General features: G+C 38.4%; 1 protein-coding gene across 1 annotated transcript in view; it reads right to left on the minus strand.

Annotated features, from left to right (window-relative positions):
• CACUL1 (CDK2 associated cullin domain 1) overlaps positions 1–21,708 on the minus strand; it is a 55,982-nt gene that overhangs the window by 28,923 nt on the left and 5,351 nt on the right. Inside the window, exons 2-3 of the mRNA XM_010998937.3 lie at positions 7,563–7,689; positions 6,603–6,705 (exon numbers count right to left, since the gene is read on the minus strand). Of these exons, the coding sequence (XP_010997239.1) occupies positions 6,603–6,705; positions 7,563–7,689 (230 nt within the window). The remainder of the gene's footprint in view (positions 1–6,602; positions 6,706–7,562; positions 7,690–21,708) is intronic.

Raw genomic sequence — 21,708 nt, forward strand, 5'->3', positions numbered from 1 at the left:
GATGCCTGGCATACAGACACTAAATGTTAGTTGGACTAAACATTCTAAAACCACCACCATTCTCCTTTCCTCTCCCAAGTCCCAGCTATCAACTTCTAACATTTTCACTGAAACTAAAATGACCTCTATCCTCTTACCCTCTCTTCCAACTAGTTACTGTCTTATCTATCCTGTTTCTTTGATCTTTGCAATGTGGCCCAGACACCTCTTTCTTCCTTTGCATTAACCAACAGGTCCACAATTTCCTATCCAAGATTCCTGGGGCAAGATGTGTCATAATTCAGAGCTTTGCAAACTTAGAAGGTATTATGGAACATATACCATATATTATGTAAAATACCCAGTAGAGATTAGGACTATCAACACATTGATATTTCTGGGAGAAAATATATGAATATTCCTACTAAGTTCCTCACATGTGTTTGAACCAAGTTACTACCAAATGAGTTTGCACAAACAGAGAGGGGAAAAATTCCACTTTCAAAGTTTTATTTTGTATTTTGGAATTACAGGTAAGGGACTGTGGGCCTGTAATTCACCTAGTGTACTGTGATTACACGTCATTCTTTCCTATTCCAATTCATCTTATATTCTCTTATCCCATCCATCTTCCTAAAATGTAACTCCTGGCATTTAAAGGCTTCTACAATTTGGCTCCAATCTGCCTTTTTCATCCTTACTGCCTCCCAATCTTCCTCAAATACCATACATTCTAAAAGCACAGGACACTGCTTGTTTCCCAAACCTCTCTGAAGTACTGCTCTTAACTTATGTTCTCTCAGCTCCCCAAACATCACCCATTCTTCATGATATATTTTTAATGCCTCCATCCTCTTCATTCCTCCATCTGGCTGTGATCATTTCACCTTTTGTCTGACACAGCACTTTCCTTATTCTTTGTACCACAGTTCCCTGAATATTTCTCATTGTTCCAAAGATCCACGAGTACAGATTGTGACCTAATAATTTGGGTTTCATTTGTTATTCTTTTTTCTAATTTCTTGAGACAAACGCTAAAGCCATTCATGTGTTAATTTCTCACTATGATTGTAGAGTTGTCTGTTTCTCTTTTTGGGTCTGTTAATTTTTGTGGCTATGTTACTGGGTACATACAAATTTAGAATAATCTTCCTAGCAACTGAATGTTTTGCCATAATAAAAAGCTCTCTTTATATTCAATAACACCTCTAGCTCTGAATCTACTTTTTATGATATCAATGTAGCTGTATCATTTTTCTTTTTGGTTACTGTTTGTATGGTGTCTTTTTCCATCATTTCCTTGCAATCTCTCTGTCTCCTTATATTTTAGGTGTGTCTCCTGTTTGCAGCATTTAATACAGCTGCAAAATTTCATTCAGTCCAATAATTATTCAATTCTTTTAATGCAGCATTTTGTCTTTAACATTTCATATAATAACTGATACACCAAAGTTTAAACTTATTATCTTACTATTTCTTTTCTATTGGTCCCATCTGTTCTCTGTACCTTTCTCTATCCTTTCTTGACTTTTTTATTTTCAAAGTGTTCTATTTTCTCTATTATCTTATCACATTTTCTTTTACTATTCCTTTAGTGATCACCCTAAGATTACAGACTGCATCCTTGGCTTATCATAGTGTAAAATAAACTAGTACTTTTACCTCTTCCTCAACAATGCAAGGGCATTAGAACATTTTAAATCCATTTACTCCCTTCTACCACCTTACATGAACTGCCATGGGTTGTGATTATTTCTATTATACCCGTTTAAGACATAATTGTTATTATTAACACTTGCATATTTATCTTCTCTGTTGTCCTTCATCCCTACCTGATTCTCCAAGTTTTCATCTAGAGACATTTTATTCTATCTGAAGAACATTCCAGTATTTCTTTAAAGTGAGGGACCACTGGTGATGAATTCCCCCAATTCTTATTTTAAAAACGTATTTCATCATTTCTCTTGATTTCATGATCACCTCATCTCCCAATACGACTAGTTATTTCTAATTGAGTGTCAGACACTGTTTATGAAAAATCATGGAAACCATTTGATGCCTAGGATAATGCTATCTTTCTCCAGAGAGAATTTACTTTTGCTTCTGGTAAGCAACCGAGGAGCTAGCAAATCTAGGCCATCTTAATGCAATCAGGAACAGGTGCCAGCTTCAACAAGCTAGTCCATAACTTATTAGTCTTAACTACTCCTGGGAAGTGATCCTTTAGGTTTGTGGGACCTAAACTCTAATCTTTATCAATCTACCCCCATTAGCCCATTAAAGCTCTATTAAATTTCTCAGCCTATTAGCTTCTTCTTCCAGAATAAATAGGTGCCCCCTAGTAGAGAAATGGCTCAAATGCTATTCTCCTCTCTCTGGATTTCTTTCTTTTCCCAGATCTTGGTCCTATAATTCTTTACTTTTGTATTAGCCCACTGGTCCATCTTTTTAAATTGTCCTCAGCAGGAGGGTTGGTCCAAAGTTATCTAGTCTTATCAATCGTATGTCCATGGCTGTACCGAACAAGAGTACCTCACATACTTGCACAGGAAAATGCTAGCTATGTTAGGTTCCCAACTAGGAACGCCTGCAACCAATCAACCAGCTCGGTTTTTTTATACTGACCAAGAAATCAACTGTGATTGACTGAGAAAAACAACAGGAAGTCTTTAAGGTTTTAGAACAAGAAAGTATGCCCATCAAATTAGCATTTTTGGAAGATCATTAAGCCAAAAGAACAGACTACAGAAAGGCAGAGCAGTTAGGAGACTACTGCACTAGTGCAGGCATGAGCGAGTAATGACACGGGAAAGGATGACAGTTATGGGAATGAAGCCATGAAATTATCGTATACTACCAACCCTGACTATCACCTGGAAATGAGGTAAGGGAGAAAAAAGGAATCAAAGGTGAATATGAAATCTCAAGTCTGAGAGTAAAGCTGATTTGGCAGAAGAGGAACTTAGATTTAGACATACATATGAAGTATTCATAAGAAGAAATTCAAGTTGAAATGTCTAATTAAGTATTTGGAAAACCTGGTTTAAGCCCTCATCAAAAATATAGTCATTGCTAAAAGTTTCAACAGAATTTTCCAAAACTAACCAGAATATCATTTACTAAACTAATAAACCAATTTTCTCTCCATGGTCATCTATTTCCATTCATTGGTGTATCAAAAAGTCAGAACTGAAAAATTGACATTTTGAGGTTTTGGAGACATGGGAAAAGGAAAATAAAATAGAGATGTTCACTATCACATTTAAAGCAGAGGAGTTAAGCATAAGGGGGGAGAATGGTTTAAAAAAACTAAGGCAAAATGTATGTCACAGTTCAAATAATCTAGTAGTAAGTAAGAAAGCAGAGAAATACAGGCAGTAAAACACAATAGTAAGCAGAATACCAAGTGGGTTTAGCTACTTAAGTGGTTTTATAAACTTAACAACAAAAAAATGTTTCGAAGTGAACTGAAGTGATTAAAAAGGTCATTTTTTCCAAAATAAAAGAAATATGGTGTTTTTTTTTAAGGTGAAGCAAGTTAGATTATGTTATTTTATAAAAAAAATATTTAGGTTCAACAAATTAAAATCATCTTTTAAAATCTCTAGAAACAGTATTCTCTAGCTTTTAAGTCAATAACTGGGGAATATGAAATACTGTATCATATACTCTTGAGTCGCTCCAACATGACATGGCTTTGGTAGAGATAATTAAGTCACTCTGACACAGTTTACAGTTTACATAGAGACCAGCTGCTATTTTAAGATGCCCTTGAAAGACAGAGGCTGATGCCCTAAAGGTCCAACTCATTGATTTATCAACCCCCCAACACTAAATTTCTGATTATCTGCCAAATGCAACTCATCCCACCTTTTGTTTTAGCTCATAATATTTCATTACTAAAATCAGAGCTGCAAACAAAACACTCCAGCCAAATAAAACTTTCCTGGCTCATAGGGCCTGGCTTATACTCTTGTTCTGTCACGAATGAAAACTGCCCTTTAAAGTCTCTGTAAAGCAGAGATTACACCAGGATTATGCCGCATACTTGTAACACTGAATAAATAAGTAAACTGAGTTAACTGAACAATGAATAAATTAATAAAATGCCTAAGCGTCTGGGGAACATAAAGGTTAGTGGTCATATAAGGCTAATTATGCTACTCTTCCCACTGGAACAGGTCAAATTTGATGTTGAGCGTTCATTCAGTAAGCATTTGCAGAGCTGGAACTGTGCTAGGCACTAAGGGTAAAAAGACAACAAGACAGAGTCTCTGCCCTCAAAGGAGGACAGACCTGTGAGGTGGCCAGACAGGGACACGGAAACGGAAACAGTATACACGATCTCTGCTGTAATAGAGCTGTTATTGCCAAGATGCTATGAATACACAGAAGAACTTCCAATGGTCTGTTTTGCTTTGTTTTAAGGGGAGTATAAGGATTCCAGGAAGATCTTACACAGGTGGACACATATGAGTTTAAGCCTGAGAAAAGAATGAAGCATTTGCCAAGCAGGAAGCAGAAGAAAAAATATCTTAGAACTTAGCTTAAAGGAACCAGATATTTCTGCAAAGCCATGTCATTTAATGTTGAGAAAATTTGCAAGATGATATGAGCATGTTTAATCAAGAGGCACACAGCTGCCAAGTGGCAGAGGTGAGACCAGAGCCCAGGTCCCCATGTTTTTATCCACTTTACTCTGCTATTTAATAATGGGTTTGACTTTACAGTCTTGCAAAAGAGATCATTTTGAAGTAAGATTTTTTTACAGTCCCATATTGCTGAACTCAAAGCAAGACATGTGCTGATTCTAAAAATAAACTAAATTCCCTGGTTTTACATCTAATGTTACCTTCACATTTATCAATATGGCTTTTCAAATACTAACAACAAAAGAGATTATCACCCTTGTCTATGTTTTAATTTTTGTAAGAATTATTCCTATATTAATACAAAACAAAAATTCTTTCATTTCCTAATACACTGTACTAGTAACGGTGACAGAAAACCAGCATTTTGATACATACAGAACTGGTGGGAGAGGGTCACTTGCTACAACTTTTGTGAATGCAGTATGGACACGGCAAACGACATGACAGACAGATCTCGGAGATGTGGGTTCAGTTACAGACCATCGCAGTAAAGTGAAATGACACAATAAAGCAAAAATATCAGTAAATCGAGACACACAAACTTTTTAGTTTAGTGAGATTGTACTTAAAAAGTTCAAGGAACTGAAATAAGTTCAGTGTGCAGGAGCAGAGAGGTAAGATCAGGCTGCAGAAATAAGCAGTAGTCAGATAATGAAAGGTTTTCAAAATCGTATTAAGTTTAGACTTTATTCTGATAGAAACATGATAATCAGAGCTGTGCTTTAGAAACAGTCACTCTGACTGAAATGCAAGAAGTCAGACGTGTTAAGTCTAGAGGCAGAGCACCAGTTAAGATGGGCGTTTCAGTAAAACATTTGAGATGTGGCCCAGACTGGGCAGTGGCAAGTGAACAGAAGTGGTCAAGAGCCAAGAGAGAAACAGAAAGTAAACAGGACTTGGTAGTAAGCGGGATACAGGGAGTCAGGGAGAGAGTAAAGTCAAGAGTTAGTAGCAAACCATTCAAAGCTGTAACGCACAGATCTTAGGTTTCATCTATAATTTACATATGATGTCTAGCACTAAATACATCTGTTAAATGAATGAAGATTTTGTATTTAATGGCAAAAGATGAAGAAAACAATTTATACTAACAATAGGAAAAGATATATTTGGCTATGATAAACACAGCTCTGGCTATAATTACAAAAAAAAAGCTACAAGTGTAACGACCGTTTGGAGTAATTAAGACTAAGGTGTCTCAGAGCCCACGGCAAGTGGGGAACAAAATCCAAGCCGTGGCCCAGCATCTGCTAGAGACTGCGTATTTCAGAATTGCCGGGGCACTTCCTAACCGTGGTACAGACCCGGGTGGTCTAGTGCTGAGGGACCTGTACACACATCTTGTAACTTCCACACCATAACTAAAACCACGATCTGGCCCTGGAATAAAGACAGTACCAGACCTTCAAGCACTGAAATTTTACTGAAGTGAGGAGGGGCAGAATGGGATCAAGAGGCCAAGCGCCTCCTTTAACAAAATATCTTCCACAATTCGCCCCAGGCTTTACCGCTGGGATGATGTTCATCTATAAAAGGTTTATCAACAAAATGCTGACCTCAGTTGTTTATATTAGCAAATGTTAGAAACTGGTAGGCAACTCACACTCAAAAGATAGTAATAAAAAAAAAGTTCCAGAAAAAAATTAAAATATACACATACATTTATATTATAAAAGTCATCAAATAATGAAGTCGACAAAGATTTTAAATGAAGAAATGCTGACATGGTAACAAATGGAATCAGTTAAAGTCTGAAATACATTCAATCTAAACATTTCCACAGTTTATGTTAAAATTTCAGATTAACAATCTATTCCAAAGATAAAATGATCTGATCAATAGTCACCTAAAAATATTTATAAATTTATATTATAATCAAATTAACAAGCCTCCAAAGGAATAACAAACAGGTTAATTCAAACCAGTCAGAAAATCCCAAAGCAGCAAAAATCAATACAATCAGTTCTTTACCTGCAGCTCCTTTGAAACTCTCTCTAAGTGATTAGTTATCTTTTTAATCAGATCACTATACATCTGTTCCGAGTGCTGCTGGCACACACATTTATACACACAACTGTGGGGGGGGGGGGGGAGACAGAAAAACCAAGTTAACAATGAAGCACTTAATTCAACCTATGGTTAAAGCATACTTTCAACATACAGCCACCCATCAAATAATTCAGGCCTAAAAAAATGACCAATCACAACTCAAATAAAAATATATCCCATCCCAGTCAGTGTTCAGATGGGAGAGACATTATCACCAGCTACAAGTTATCTTTTTGGGTACTCTGTTAAATATTTTATCAGTACTAGACAATCCAATATTGGGCGGTAATCTGAGAGTTTGACTATGATAACTACTTATAAACCAGCTTCTCTCACATTTTAATGAGTGTCAAAATAAGGAAGAGAGAGTGATAATCAGCACAAAGTTTCTAACTCAGAATCGCTGTGCATCACTTGTACAGAACAACACAGCTGTCACTTCCTCCTCTTCTGACTGGACTGATTTCACATCCGACACTAGTTCCTCATTAATTTGCTGCTTCCATTTACCAGGAGATGGGAAACAAAATAATCAAAGATAGTTAGAATTGTGTCATTAAAATCAACAGATTAAATTAGTGTCTCCCTGTGAGACTAAAAATACATATTGTTTTGCCTTTTTCACTGACCTCCATAATTTCTGCATTATGTATGGCAGGGATGGCGGGGCTGAGGTGCGATTAACACTATCCTGGTTTGAAAACCAATTTTGAAGCAAAAAGTATAACTCAAACCTCCAATCCACAAGTGTGTAACATATAAATAACCTACAGAGCCCCATTTTAGGTATGATAGATTATACACATACTTACTGTCATCATTCATGTTGCTGTGAACCTCAATGTGCCCTCTCAAACCCAGGCAAATTAAACCTTGACTTACCTGTATATCTGTTCATAGGATATGGGGATATAGTCACCGGGACTCTGAGTTAAAAGCTGATCTATGGCACCATCCAATTTTGGCCAGTATGTGCTCTTATAATCTTCAATAGTTATAACATTCATTACTAAAAGTAAAAAGTAAAATTAATATTACTATATGCCACATGTAAAATAAACACAAATCACAGCAATTCTGCACTCTCAAATTCCTTTCACTTACTCTCTGATTTCACACTGGCATTCTATCACCCAAATACAACTCAAATTAGTAACCCATTTCCAATTAAAAAAAAAAAAAGCAACCTGGTCAGGGATTTTAAGCAGACATTAATTATGATTTAAAAAGGAATTACTATGAATCTATCCCTGTTTTAAAAATGAAAACAAAAAAATATGCAATTATCACTGATTTCCTTTCCTGGTTTCTGCAAGCTTCTGTTTATCAGTGGAGTGTTCTCAAACATGCACTGACCCTCAAAAACACATTGTCAATGATGTGGCAAGATGACCTATTAATAAACCACAATAAAGTTTTGGGAAACTATGACCCCCAATCAAACCTTACAGACACGCCTGGGAAAATCTACCTAAGGAAAGGACTGTGGAGATTCAAGGCCAAATGCTAGGGTCACAAAAGAGGGTGCTAGGAACTTGCAGAGATTTACGGCATCACTAGTACCTCCGAGACATGACCAGAGCTGAAGGTGGCTCTCACTATCTCACACTTTAGATAAGCCCAACAGAAAAGTCATCCATGAAGTGGAGCCTTACCTCATTCCTAATGGCTGGCTCTTTTTCCTTCACTATGGGTTTAATAAAGCATTTGTAACAACTTGTCATAACATCTTTGAAATGCAGGACCGACAGGTGCTTCCCAACAATAAAAAGAGCTACCCAGAACACCTAAGATGCCCTGCATCTTATGAATCACAAAAAAAGCTAACAACTACTAGATCAGCCATTTTACTATTTATTTTACTTGAAACTGGGGAACAGAAGGTTGACTTCCCCAAGAGCACACGGCTAATTACTGGCAGAAAAACCAGGTAAAGTAACGACTTAACCTAGCATCCAATTTTAGTCATACAGGTTCAAGATGTTTCTCATACCTACGTGCCACCTCTATCATGTTTGTTCAATATTTCCTTTAAATACATTCACTTTTTTGGCTTAAATGTATTTATTTTAAAAGACATCTGGGGAGTGCACTATTGATTTACACAACATGAAATAATCCTAAATGTATTCTGCTAAGTGAAAGAATCAGACCAAAAAGGCTACATATGGTAAGATTCTCACTTATTTATAAACGCAAAACTATAGGAAGGAAAACAGGTCAGTGGTTGCCAGGGAGTGGAAGGTGGAAAGGACTGTCTACAAAGAGTCAACATAAGGGAATTTTTAGGACAATGACTCCACCGCTCCATGCATTTGTCAAAACCAACAGAACTACATGCTATAAAAAGTACATTCACTGTATGAAAATAAAAAAGAAATGCCTACCAGGATGTAGTGGTCAAGATGGAATGCAAACTGTGACAAATGAACCTAATCTGCAAGTGAATCACATAACCTGCACTAAAGGGAATGGGGAAGGCAATGGGGAAGAACTGAATGTTTTTAACTCACATGAGGTTAAGAACAAAAAGAACTGCCCACGCATGTGCATATACAGGCACACACACAAAAGGCAAGGGGAGGTCAGATCCGGGAGGGCCTCATGGGCACTGGAGAGACTTTGGCTTTTACTGAGTAAGACGGGGACATCTGGAGGGTTCTGAGCAGACTAGTGACGTAATCTGACTTAGATTTTCTATGGATCATTCCAGCTGCTGCACTAGGAGTAAACTAAGCTAGAAGGCTGCAAGATGACAAGGGGTTCGACCAGGTGGTGGCAGGGAGGGCAAGAGGAGGTCAGATTTCAAATGTATTTTAAGGTAGGGCCAACAAGATTTGCTGATGGTTTGGATGTGAGATGTGAGAGAAGGGGCAAGGATGACTCCAAAGTTTTTAGCCTGGGATGAGGATGCTGTTGACTAAGATGAGGAGGATGTCAGAGAAGCTTATTAGCAGGTTTGGGAGTGTAGCTGAAACTACTGGAACCATATCACTTACTCTGTCCACAGAGATCACTGTCAATACCTACCATTCTTTGACTCTGTTCTCTCTGGCTGCCAGAGCTGCTCTGCCTGAAGGAGGGGCAGGTTGGATGTTCTGGAGAATGAACACCCCCAGGAGCTGCTATCAAGGAATGACTAACAAGAACTTGGTGTAAACACCCCAGCATTTCCTCTGACTCTCAGTTGAGTGCTACACTGACTCCCAAAGTCCTCACTGGGATTACACTCCAGTTGCCACGGCAGTGACTTCACCAGCTTCCTTACTGTTCCTGTCTCAGTCTCCACTCTCCTGTAGGAATCACCCCCTCTTGTGCTTAAAACTACTTGCATTAAAAAAAAAAAACAAATTGATCAAAAACAGAAAAGCAGTTATTTACAATATAGAAATAAACAGTGTTATTAAATTCTACTAGGTTCTACTGCCTTTAAAGGCTCTGAGTGATGCTTGCTTTCCCTTTAATAAAAAAACAGAGATCGGCAGATGTTGAGAAGTGTTACCCACTAGCTCCAAAACTCTAACTTTCTGCTTTCAGAAATATTAAAAAAAAAAAATTACCAGAAATAACTGAAAAATAACTTTCTCACTAAGCGATTCTAGGTTACTGAATCTCCAATCAGCGTTATCACCTAAACCACATCATACACCTGCTCTACACCAAAAGCTGGGACTTAACAGAAGGGAACTGACACGCTCAGAAAGAAAACTTCGAGAACTGAAAGCCAAGAACGAACATGTCAATCCCATCGGCTCCTGGACCGCTTTTAACGAACTACATCCTATGCTGCTGAGGAGCATGCGTGCTTCTCAAGTGCAGGTTTCACACGTCTGCAAATCACCGAGTCAAAGGTATGATGGAGGAAAACATGAAGGCTTGCAGAAGTCCCACTACAGAGCAGTGATTTCTGATGCCTCCCCAGGTGTCTTTCATGTGGCACTAAAAAAAAAAGTTCTGCTTTTAAATATCTTTGAAAAGAAACTTTCAAGCCAAAATGAAAAAGGCATTAGTCACAGTAGAAAATCTTAAATCTTATTTTCAGATCTAAAAAGACACTATTTCCACCTATATAGAAATCTATTTCCACATATATTTTGCTCAAAAAACAAATAAACAGGAAACCAATTCACTTACATGCGGCTATCGTGGAGTGAATGTTTGTGTCCCCCCAAGACTGATGGTGAAATCCCAACCCCCACTGCGATGTCATTAGAAAGTGGGGCTTTGGGGCAGTGATGAGGTCATGGGGCGGAGCCCTCATGAATGGATTCAGTGTCTCCAGAGAGCTCCCTCACCCCTTTGGCCATAGAGGACCCAACAAGAAGATGGCATTTTATGAACCAGGCAACAGGCTCTCTCACCAGCCTCCGAATCTGCCAGCACCTTGATCGTGGACTTCCCAGCCTCCAGAACTGTGAGAAATAAATAAGCCACCCCATCTATGATATGATATTCTGCTATAGCAGCATGAACAGACTAAAATACTAGCAAACGTAACTTTCTTCTCAGGAGACCAACCAATCTTCACCCCAGCAGCAGAGGAAAGCAGAACACAAGCATCTGCGGGGCTACAGGGGGTCTGAAGAATGAGCACTCGTTAGTATATCTGCACTCTGAGTCAGAGATTAGGAAGGCTTTTTGTAACAATCTGCAGTCAACACTTAAAATGACAATACAGGAATTGTGCTCTATGCTGGATTTGACACAACACTGTAAAATGACTGTAACTCAATAAAAAAAAGTTAAAAAAAATGACAATACAGGAACCTTTAATAAAATATTTAATCCCTTGCTAATCTCAACCCAATCTCTGATTTAAAACAAACAAAACAGATTAGCTGTTTGGTTTTTTTTAACATTTGATACAAAGTGTGTGTGTGTGTGTGTGTGTGTGTGTGTGTGTGTGTGTGTTCTTGAATTTTAAAACTAGATCCTTCTGTTAGAGAAATGTAATCAGTTGCTTACAACTCTGCCCATAAAGTTCAGACTGACCAAAAGAAATACAAAGCATTGAACCTAAACGAAAATGAAATTACCATTAAATAACTATTTTATTTAGGTTTTCCAGCTTAAAAATAATGCACTATTTTATAAACCATTTTAAAAAGGCATTATAAACTCAAATGCCTTCAAGGCCCAGGCCAGTAACATAAATGATTAAAACAGGACTGGTATAAGAATTAAAAAGAGCAGCGAGCACTTTAGTGAACACATATGCCCTCTGGAGACATTCAAGTTGAAAAATTTTTTAAAACCTCATGTTAGCCTCAAAACATCATGCCACAAGGCTTAAACCTCATATTTTACAAGATAACAAGCTCATGTAGCTTCAGTCCTATTGAGAAAGTACTTCAACTGACCTTTACTAAAATAAAGCGGAATAAAATCTAAAACACATGGACCAGCTGGTATCTAAGGTTCAGGAAATATTAATAGGTTGCTAATAAATGAGAAAGTATCAGAGATCTGTGATTCATACCAGGCAGGAATCAGTATGTTCAACTCCCATACTTTTTATCCAAGTAACTAATCAAAACGACATATTATTTGTTTATTATCCATCTTCCTCAGAATAGACACAAGCTCCCCGAAGCAGGGATTCAGTGCTAGAGCCCCAACTCCAAACTAGCACATGTAGGGATTCAATAACGTATGTGAACTAAACTAATTTAATGGAGGTCAAAATGAATACTTACTACAAAAACCGTCCCGGGCGTAATACTAATTAGTTGTTCTGGAATTAAAGCTTGAAGTGTATTTGGTTTCACACAGGCTAAAGCAAACCAGGTAAACCCTACTAGATACTCCTTTTTACTTTTTTTCTTGTTACCTGTGTGTAAGGGGAGGATACATTTAGAAATTATAGCAGGTATTATTAATGCATACTTGGTCTGCTGCAAAGAACAGTCATCACCTTCTACCAGGGGCTCTCAAATGTGATACTCAGAGCAGCATCAGCATCACCTGGAAACCTGTTAACTTGATGTAAATGCAAAAAGGCCGGGGAGGGGGGTGGGCAGAAAGGGCGGCGGGGGCAGGGGGTGGGGGGGCGGGGCGGGGTGTGACACAGGATACAGAAATCTGGGCCCTCCAGCTGATTCTTACAACTGCTAGTTTGAGAACCACTGCCTAATGATACTATTCAGCTCAGAACCGCCAAGGTCACAGGTGCTCCTCCGTTCTCAACTGCTAGCACATGGTTGTTGGTTGTGAACAACTTGAACTGGCGAGTCAAATAAAGGTGTAAATGTAGCAAAGAAAAAAATGTAAAGGGCAGCTAGGAACTGTGTTCATGTCAAAACTCATTAAAGTCCTCTCTCCCATATCTCTTCTCCCCTGCAAAAAAGCCACCTGCATTTAGAATTGACTTCTTAAGAATATATTCGCAATTATGAAATAAAATGATTAAGACAAAATTAATGGGCTAAATTATGTCTCAAACATAATGACTTTTTTGATTAATTATAATTAACTACAATTAGATAATCTGACAGATGGACTGGCAGAAAAAAGCTCTGGGCTTTCTTTTTAACTCTGGCCAGTGTATGTGGTCTAAGGGGAAAATAATAACTTCTTGCTGCCACAGTGTGCCCACCTACCAATAACGATCTAGTAAATGTGTGTGGTCCAAAACATTACCACCTGGTAGAATATTCTCTACCTCCAGCACAAGGGGATGTCTGAAATCTTTCAATTAATGAAGAGAGAAGAGCTGAAGGCCAAGAACCAGGCCTGCAAAACATGGGAGAAGCCTTTGGGAATAAAGGAAAAGATTAGTAAGAGGGGAAGAGGAGGATCAGAATCAGAACAAGGTAGTGCAGCCTAATAAATCAATAGTTTTACTCTTTATTTTTAAAAAAAATCCCAGTTACTTATTTCTCTCAAAAGGAAAATAACCTGATCCTGGCAAAGCAAACAGTACTACTTAGCTGCTCCTAAGAGAACTGCCCAGTTGGGGGAGAGGGGGGATAGTAAAAGATGTTACCAAATCCTTTAAATATCCTTTTCCTCATTAGGAAGAAAAAAATAAAACCTGCACCTCCTACTCCGGTTTATTTTGATTCGCCAATAAAAGAAGATAGCTAATGTTAAATTCTAACGAAGCAAGTGTTTCTAAAGTAAGCTAACATCTTTTAAAAGTTACATGCCCTATGAGGAGTTTCTAAGTTTTAAGTTCTAAGTTGCATGTGTCCGGTGAGCTTCTAAGGTTTAGAGTTTGTGGTTTGCATAATTCAGTTTAAACACTATGGACAATATAAAATGTCAACCGTGATCATTAAGAAGTCATTCTCTGTGATGTAGTTACATCCATGTAAACATTAAGCTGCATTCCTATAAACAAATAACTAGATAACATTTTGGTCCAGATAAGGCTTATACAGTTTCACATATTATGTTATAACCTGATTTGCCTTGCTTCAAATGACATGTTTCTTTCCCCAAACAACTGTAAAACTTGTACAGAGAACACATTTGATTATTGTCTTACTTCTTAGAAATCCACACATTTCTCAATTTGAGGAAAAATAACTTAATATTAGAAACTTCCCTCATCACTACTATTTTAAAAAACAAAAAAGTAGCTGCAGTGGCTACCAGCAAGATCGAAATCCAGATCACTTTACGATAGTTACCGCACGTTATTCTACAATTACAACACCACACTTGAGCCTGTGACCCAGTTCCCAAAATGAACATGTTATGAAAGTACATATATGAAAAAGTCAAGTGCTATCAAAACATCCATTATGGCTCCAGCTCCAACTTACCCCAAATCTCACAATATTCAAACAGAAAGTATCTGATTGAGATTACATAGGCACATAGTTTTTAAATTCTGATTTCCTGCAAGGTTTAAACAAGTCAACCTCTCCATGGCATTAAGACCAGGAAATAACTCTGAAGTAGTAGCACAAGGCAGTGTGGGCTGAGGTGGAAACACACCAACAGGTGATTTAATCTTGCCCTGCAGGATCCTGAGAAGTTCAGGACCTGAGGACAGGACATACAATGAGTCACGGTTAGAGGCAGAGAGTTGGTGGGTGGTGTGGGAAGGGTGAAAACTGATTACAGGTCTGGAGACTAACTAGTAAAAAAGGGAAGAGAGGGGGTTATTCTGCACAGAAACTGAAAGATAAAAGCTTGGGACTCCAAGACACAGAGACAAGGTGGGTAGGTGGGTGTGTGAAGCACAGGGCTGGCAGATTTCAGTAAAAGTCAAAATAAGAAATGATCGAACATCTAACCATGCTCCTTCTCTTTAATTCTACAATGTCATGGGCCAGGGGAAATGTCTTTACTTCCTGTACCACCTACCCACCCCCACCATTCTCTCAGAATGGGAGATCCTTCCCTAGAGAAACTTAACAGTTTCAGAGAAAAAATGTTCAGGTACTATTTGGCAGTTCCCCAGGAAAACAGCAGCTCTGCATCCAATTAGCCTGAAGTGAAGCCCAATACTTGCACTTGGCAAGGTCCCTTGAAAACAGAACTACCAATCAGCCTTTTTCATTTTTAAATATGAATAGGCAGTTAAGGATCACCAAGATTCGCAGTCTCAGACATGAGATCAAAATAAACAAAAATTGCAAAGATAAAAGCAAAGATAATTAAGAGAATAAAATAAAACTTTTTAGAAAACCTTTAATTACTATGCTTGGAGAAAATAAAAATTCAAAAGTCATGAAAAAAAGCAGTCCAAATTGCTCTTAAAATTAAAAATACAGCCACTGTTAAAAATCCAAGGAAAAAAGAAGAAAACATCAAGAAAATCCCAGAAAATTAAGAGAAACAGACTATAACATAAAATAGTTAACAGACTTAGAAGATCAAAGCAGGAAATTCAACATCTGACTACCAACGATTTAAAGAAAAAGAATAGAAAAAACTGTAAAGGGAGAAAAACAGTGACTCATTAATCTAAGAAAATATCCCAATAATTTCTTCAAGGGAAAAAAGGCCACATGAAAAATAAGAATTAAAAATGGTACCTAAATTGTCCATTGTAATACTGCAAGCTTAAAGTCAATGAAGCAAGACTGTAAAATTTATTTAGATAAGAATTCTACACCCAAACTGTCAATCAAGTGTGAAACCAGCATTTTTGTATATTCAAGACCTGAAACTATTATCCATACATATTTTCTCAAGAGGCTGTTAGAAGATATGTTCTACAGACACACACACACACAGAATACACCAATAAAAAGGAAGACATGAAATGATGTGGACAAGACGGTGGAGTACAAAAACCCTGAACTCACCCCTCCTCCCACGGATACACCAAAATTACAGCTACTTACAGAGCAACCATCTGTGACAACGGCCTAAAAACTAGCAGAAAAGATATTCCACCACTAAAGACATAAAAAAGGAACCACAATAAGCTGAGTAGGAGAGATGGAGACACAGTATAGTCAGGACCCACACCCCCAGGTCAGGGACTCCACCAATGGGAGGAACATCACAATCACAGGAGTTCTCCCCAAGGAGCAAGTCCCAAGCCCTCCCACCCAGGCCAGGCAGAGAGCAGTGGGAAGCCTACTCTACTCTCCAGCAGCCCCACAGCCACCACATGAGGCAAGGCCTAGCAGCCAACCAGGCAGGGGGCCAGCCTGCCTCGGTGCCCACCCACAGCAGCAGTCCTGCCAAACAGAAGGGTGCACACAGCCCACAAATGAGGCACCCCTAGAGCATATTGTTCTGATGACCAGAAGGGAGCGTGCTGGTGGGCCCCATAGGATGTCTCCTACAAAGGTCACTTCTCCAAGACTGGGAAATGTAACCAATCTACCTAACACAGACAAATAAACACAGAGAATTGGGCAAAATGAGAAGACAGAAGAACATGTTCCAAACAAAGAAACAAGATAAAAAGCTCAGAAAAAGGACTAAATGAAGTATAGACCGGCAAGCTACTCAATGAAGAGTTCAAGGTAATGATCATAAAGATGCTCACCTAACCTGGGAGAAGTATGGATGAACACGGTGAGAACTTCAGTAAAGCTAGAAAATCCTGAGATGAAGAATACGATAACTACAGTTAAAGATACACTAGAATATTAGATGATACAGAGTAGTACTTTGGAAGAGTAGTAGAAATCACCCAAGCTGAACAGGAAAAAGGAAAAAATAACTTTTTTAAACGATGATAGTTTAAGAGACCTCTGGTACAACAGCAAATGTACTAACTTTACAGGAGTCCCAGAAGAAGAGAGAAGAGGGCAGAGAGCTTACTTAAATAATGGGAGAGGGTATACCTCAAGTGGTAAGGAGTGCATGCTCAGCATGCACGAGGTCCTGGATTTAATCCCCAGTACCTCCTCTAAAAATAAATAAACCTAATTATCTCTCCCCCACCCCCAACAAAATAGAATTATCAAATAATACAACAATAAATTAATAACATTTAAAAAAATAATAATGGCTGAAAACTTCCTTAACCTGGGGAAGGAAACAGACATCTGAGTCCAGGAAGCACAGAGTCCCAAACAAAATTAGCATGGGTGCAAAAGGTCCACACTAAGACACATATTAAAATGGCAAAATTAAAGATGAAGAGAAAATTAAAAGCAGCAAGAGAAAAGCAACTGCTTACACACAAGGGAACTCTCATAAGACTCTCAGATGACTTTTTAGCAGAAACTTTGCAGCATGGAAAGGAATGGCATGATTTTCAAAGTGATGAAAGAAAAAACCTACAACCAAAAATATTCTACACAAGGTTATTCAGATTTGAAAGAGAAATAAAGAGTTTTATAGACAAGCAAAAGCGTAAGAGTTCAGCACCACTAAACCAGCTTTACAAGAAATGTCAAAGGGGCTTCTCTAACAAGAAAAGGCCACAACTCAAAGTATGAAAACTTTGAGAGGAACAGTCTCACTAGCAAAGGCAAACATACAGTAAAGGTAGTAGACCAACCACTTACAAAGCCAGGAGGAAGATTAAAAGACAAAAGCCAGTAGGAAGGTTAAAAGAGTTTATAGTAAAAATCATCTATATCCACAGAAAGTAGTTAAGGGATATACAAAACAAAACAAAACAAAAAATGGAAACAATGACATTGAACATGATGGGGGCAGTAAAAGTGTAGGGTTATTAGAACACATTCAAACTTACAAGCTGATCAACTGAAAACAATGCCAGAGGGATGTAATATCCAGCATAAGATACATGGTCAATAATACTGTAATGACTTTGTATGGGGACAGTTTGTATACAGTGAATCTGATAAGGATGTTGAAAAGCTTTAAGAATAATTTTTTTAAAACCATGCAAGTATAAACAAGGCAACTTCATACCAAAGTTCTCTGTGAAAGAAATGTAATCTGAGTACACTCCTGGCCCTTCAGTAAATGTTTACATAGTCATAATGTACGTACAATTTATTACTGAACCAAAAATTGCAGTATTAAGAGAATTAAAGAGGTAAGGTGCATAGAGGTAGAAGAAAACTAAAACTTCAAGTTAGTAACAAAGTCAACAGATAATACAAAAGTGATTAATTCATCAGTAACAATATTAACACATCGAAATATGTGGATAAAAACCAGAAGAAACAACCAAATGAATTAAAAATAATTGACTCTGCGTTACAGGTCTAGGAATGGGAAGGAACAGGAGAGGGAACCACTGGTTTTCATTATCAGTGAATTAAAGATTCAACATATTTCATACAGTTTGAGTTTTTTAATTATAAACCTGTGTAAGAGAAAAGTTCTGTGTTGTTTTAAGGCCAAAGAGTTTGGTGAATCTCAAATTCTCAGAAAGGGAAAAACAAATCTGGTGAAAATAAATTTTTGTTTCAATACTTCCAATATTCTAAGGCACAGAAAATGAGAAAGCTCAGTTTGCCAACTGCCTACCAGACCTCTCTATCCAAATGTACCATAGATAACTTAAAAAAGAGACAGACAGGTGCATGTGTGCACGCGCGCGCGCGCACACACACACACACACACACACACACACACACACACCCCTACCACCCATATTGCCCCCATATCCGTATTTTCCCTTGTTCACCCCCAAATTTTATAGACTGAAGTCACAAATATTTCCAAAATCTGACAACTCTCTTCCAATGCTTTATTTGTTCAGGCTGTCACCTCTTGCCTAGACGACAATAATTACAATCCCCAACCAGTCTCTATGCTTCCATTCTCTCTTTTCTCATCTAAATTAACACACTAAGACAAATTTTACTGAGCTGGCTCCCTTAACATCCTTCAGTAGCTCCTGTTCCTGTAAAAGAAAATCCAACCTCTAGCGAGGCATGCCCCTCACATCTAGGCCTTTCTACCTAGGTTTGGTTTGTGCCACTCCCTCCTCACACCTCATGTTCCAACAGTAATTTCAACTTGTGAGTCTTTGGCACAGGCCTCCCCCTGTGCAAAGGTGTCATCAAGCCCAACCCTGCCACCTCGAGCCTCCTGACAAACTAACTTTCATTCATTTCAAAGATTATTTTTCCTCTACACTACCATGCATATACACATAACTTTACTATAGCATTTAATCATAATGTATCATCATCAGTCCATCAACTCCCACACTGAACTGTCTCATTCAACACCAGAGGCTAAAATATTACCTTAGCATACAGAAGGCAGTAAGTAAATATTTGCTGAATAAAATGCCATTCTAGTTGGCAAGCCTGCAAATATAAATTACATACCTATAACTCCATGTATAGAGGTTAACAGACAAATGACTACAAAAGTAAAAAAAAAAAAAAAAGGAAGGCCAGTTTGCCCTGCGAAGACATATTACAAAAGGATATCAACAATAATTTTTTATATAGCACTTAACAGATTACAATGTAATTACATATGGTCTACAGCTTACAGAGTTACAATTTAAAGAAGTAAACAGCATTTTTCTTTAAGGATTTGGGCCTGGGCCTCACATAAGCATTACAATGGCTTTATCTTACAGTTTCATCAACGCCACTTTGTCCAATACATGGCAAAAAAACGACAAGACAAGATCTCCAACGAGTTCCTAAAATTCGGACAATCACTATCAGAGTGATGCTTGCTGCAGCACAACTCCACTAAGCTGGAAGGCAGGAAGATACCAAATAACCACAACAGATGCTGCAAACAGTGCCTATTTTAAGACCTGAATACATTAACTGATCCACTGACAAAACAATCTGGAAACTGGCAGACAGGACCTGACCAAGTAAAGAGCAACTTTATTTAGAATTTACTAAAATCAGTTAACACTTTCACTGAATTGAAAATTTTAACACACTTTTGAATCATTAACTTAAAAATGGAATAATTTCACTCAGTTCAATTAAAAGTACTGTGGAGCTTTTGTTCATCTGGAGAAGCTTTTGGTGCACTGGGTCATAATTCTAAGATCATGGCACAGTATCATGAGTTAATGCAAGATTCCCCCACCTCCCTCTTTCCATCTATCCATACACTGCCTTTTATCCTCACACTCCAGTCCCACCTGCTCCCATCACATGCAGACAAGGAACCGCTCTATTCTATTTAATATATCTGGAATATAAACAGATGTGACATGTGCCACGTCTGAGCTACATCTGTGTGTTGCTGTCCACTCTCTTCTGCCTCTGCCAGGCGTGACAGGACCCAGGAAAGAGCTGCTCTTCAGAACACGATGGCCTGTGAAGAGCCATAGCCAACTGTCGGCCACTAATACAACGTGAGCAAGAAATAAGCCTTTGTTGTTCCATGAGCTCCTGAAATGTGGGGGTTATTATGATAGGAAGCTGACTAATGTACAATGGAAAACTGAAATAAATAATCACACTTCCCAAATTGCATTCCATCAACGAGATACATTTGAATGAGATTAGGAAGGCCAAGGACAGATTATTGCTGTGGGTGGTTCTGGCAAGTAAGGCAAGAGACGTGAGTCTGTGGCAGCCAAACTCCAAGTTCCAGTGTCTGATCACCAACTTCAAGGATGAGGGAGGCAGCCGTGATGATGTAAGAATGGTGGTGGTGGCGGCAGGGGCAGCAGCCTGCCCTCTGGCATACAGCTTTAGTGCAGCAGCCTCACTGACCTCTATACCTCCAACCTTTCCAACAATTTACAAAGGACCTAACTCGTGCTGTTACATCTCCTGTTGCTTTAGACACCTAGAGTGTTTTCTTGCACTGAACTGTGACTGGTAAAGTCTTCGGTACCAGAGTAGTTACAGTGACAGATTCTTAAAACCTAGGAAGCTGGCTTTGGTTTTCCAATCTAGTTGGATTTAAAGGCAATGATTTCATTGCCACCATTAGATAACATGATACTAACAGCACCTAGCATGTAGCAGCAAAGAATTACTTCAACATCACCTGTCAATACCTGGAATAAAGTTCTTCTTGAAGAAAACATGCAGACTGCTATGGAAGTTAAGACAGAAATGAGAAAGGCAAGGGCTGTGGAGTGGTCTGATTCTCATGACAGGTCAAAGCTTTAAGAAAATGATTAGCTCAATGAACAGAGGACCCAACAGCATCCATGGCTGCAAAAAAGAACCGCTTACTTCTTATAGTCCCAGGGTTGATACAGCCAAGAATTAGAAACCAAATGATCCTGCAAGTTACAGAATTACCATACAAAAATAAGTCAAAGCCTAGAGAGATGGCTTAAGTGAAAGTTAGGGCACTGATTACGAAACAGCAAGACCCTGAGATCTGAAATGGGGTCAGTTTGGTGGAGTTTGATCAATCTGAGAACCCTGATCTCACAAAACTCACTGAGCCTTCCCTGCCTAAGACGCACTCCCCCTCCCCAATATGAGGCTAATCTCTACTTGACTGAAGACCCTGCGTAATGTTACCTGGAATCTTGCAAGGAAATGCAGATTCTCTTCATGCCTAACCTTCAAGCAGCCCTCACTGCCTCTAAACCTCCAACTGAATCAAATTTCCCAGGGGAACAGGCACCAGATGTGAACAAACAGGAGCCAGTCTACAGTCCAAAAGAACTACAGGCACACCTCGTTTTACTGTGCTTTGTTTTATTGCACTTTGCAGATATTGTGCTTTTAACAAA

The sequence above is a fragment of the Camelus dromedarius genome, chromosome 8 (genome assembly GCF_036321535.1).
Source record: "Camelus dromedarius isolate mCamDro1 chromosome 8, mCamDro1.pat, whole genome shotgun sequence".
Taxonomy (NCBI): Eukaryota; Metazoa; Chordata; class Mammalia; order Artiodactyla; family Camelidae; genus Camelus; species Camelus dromedarius.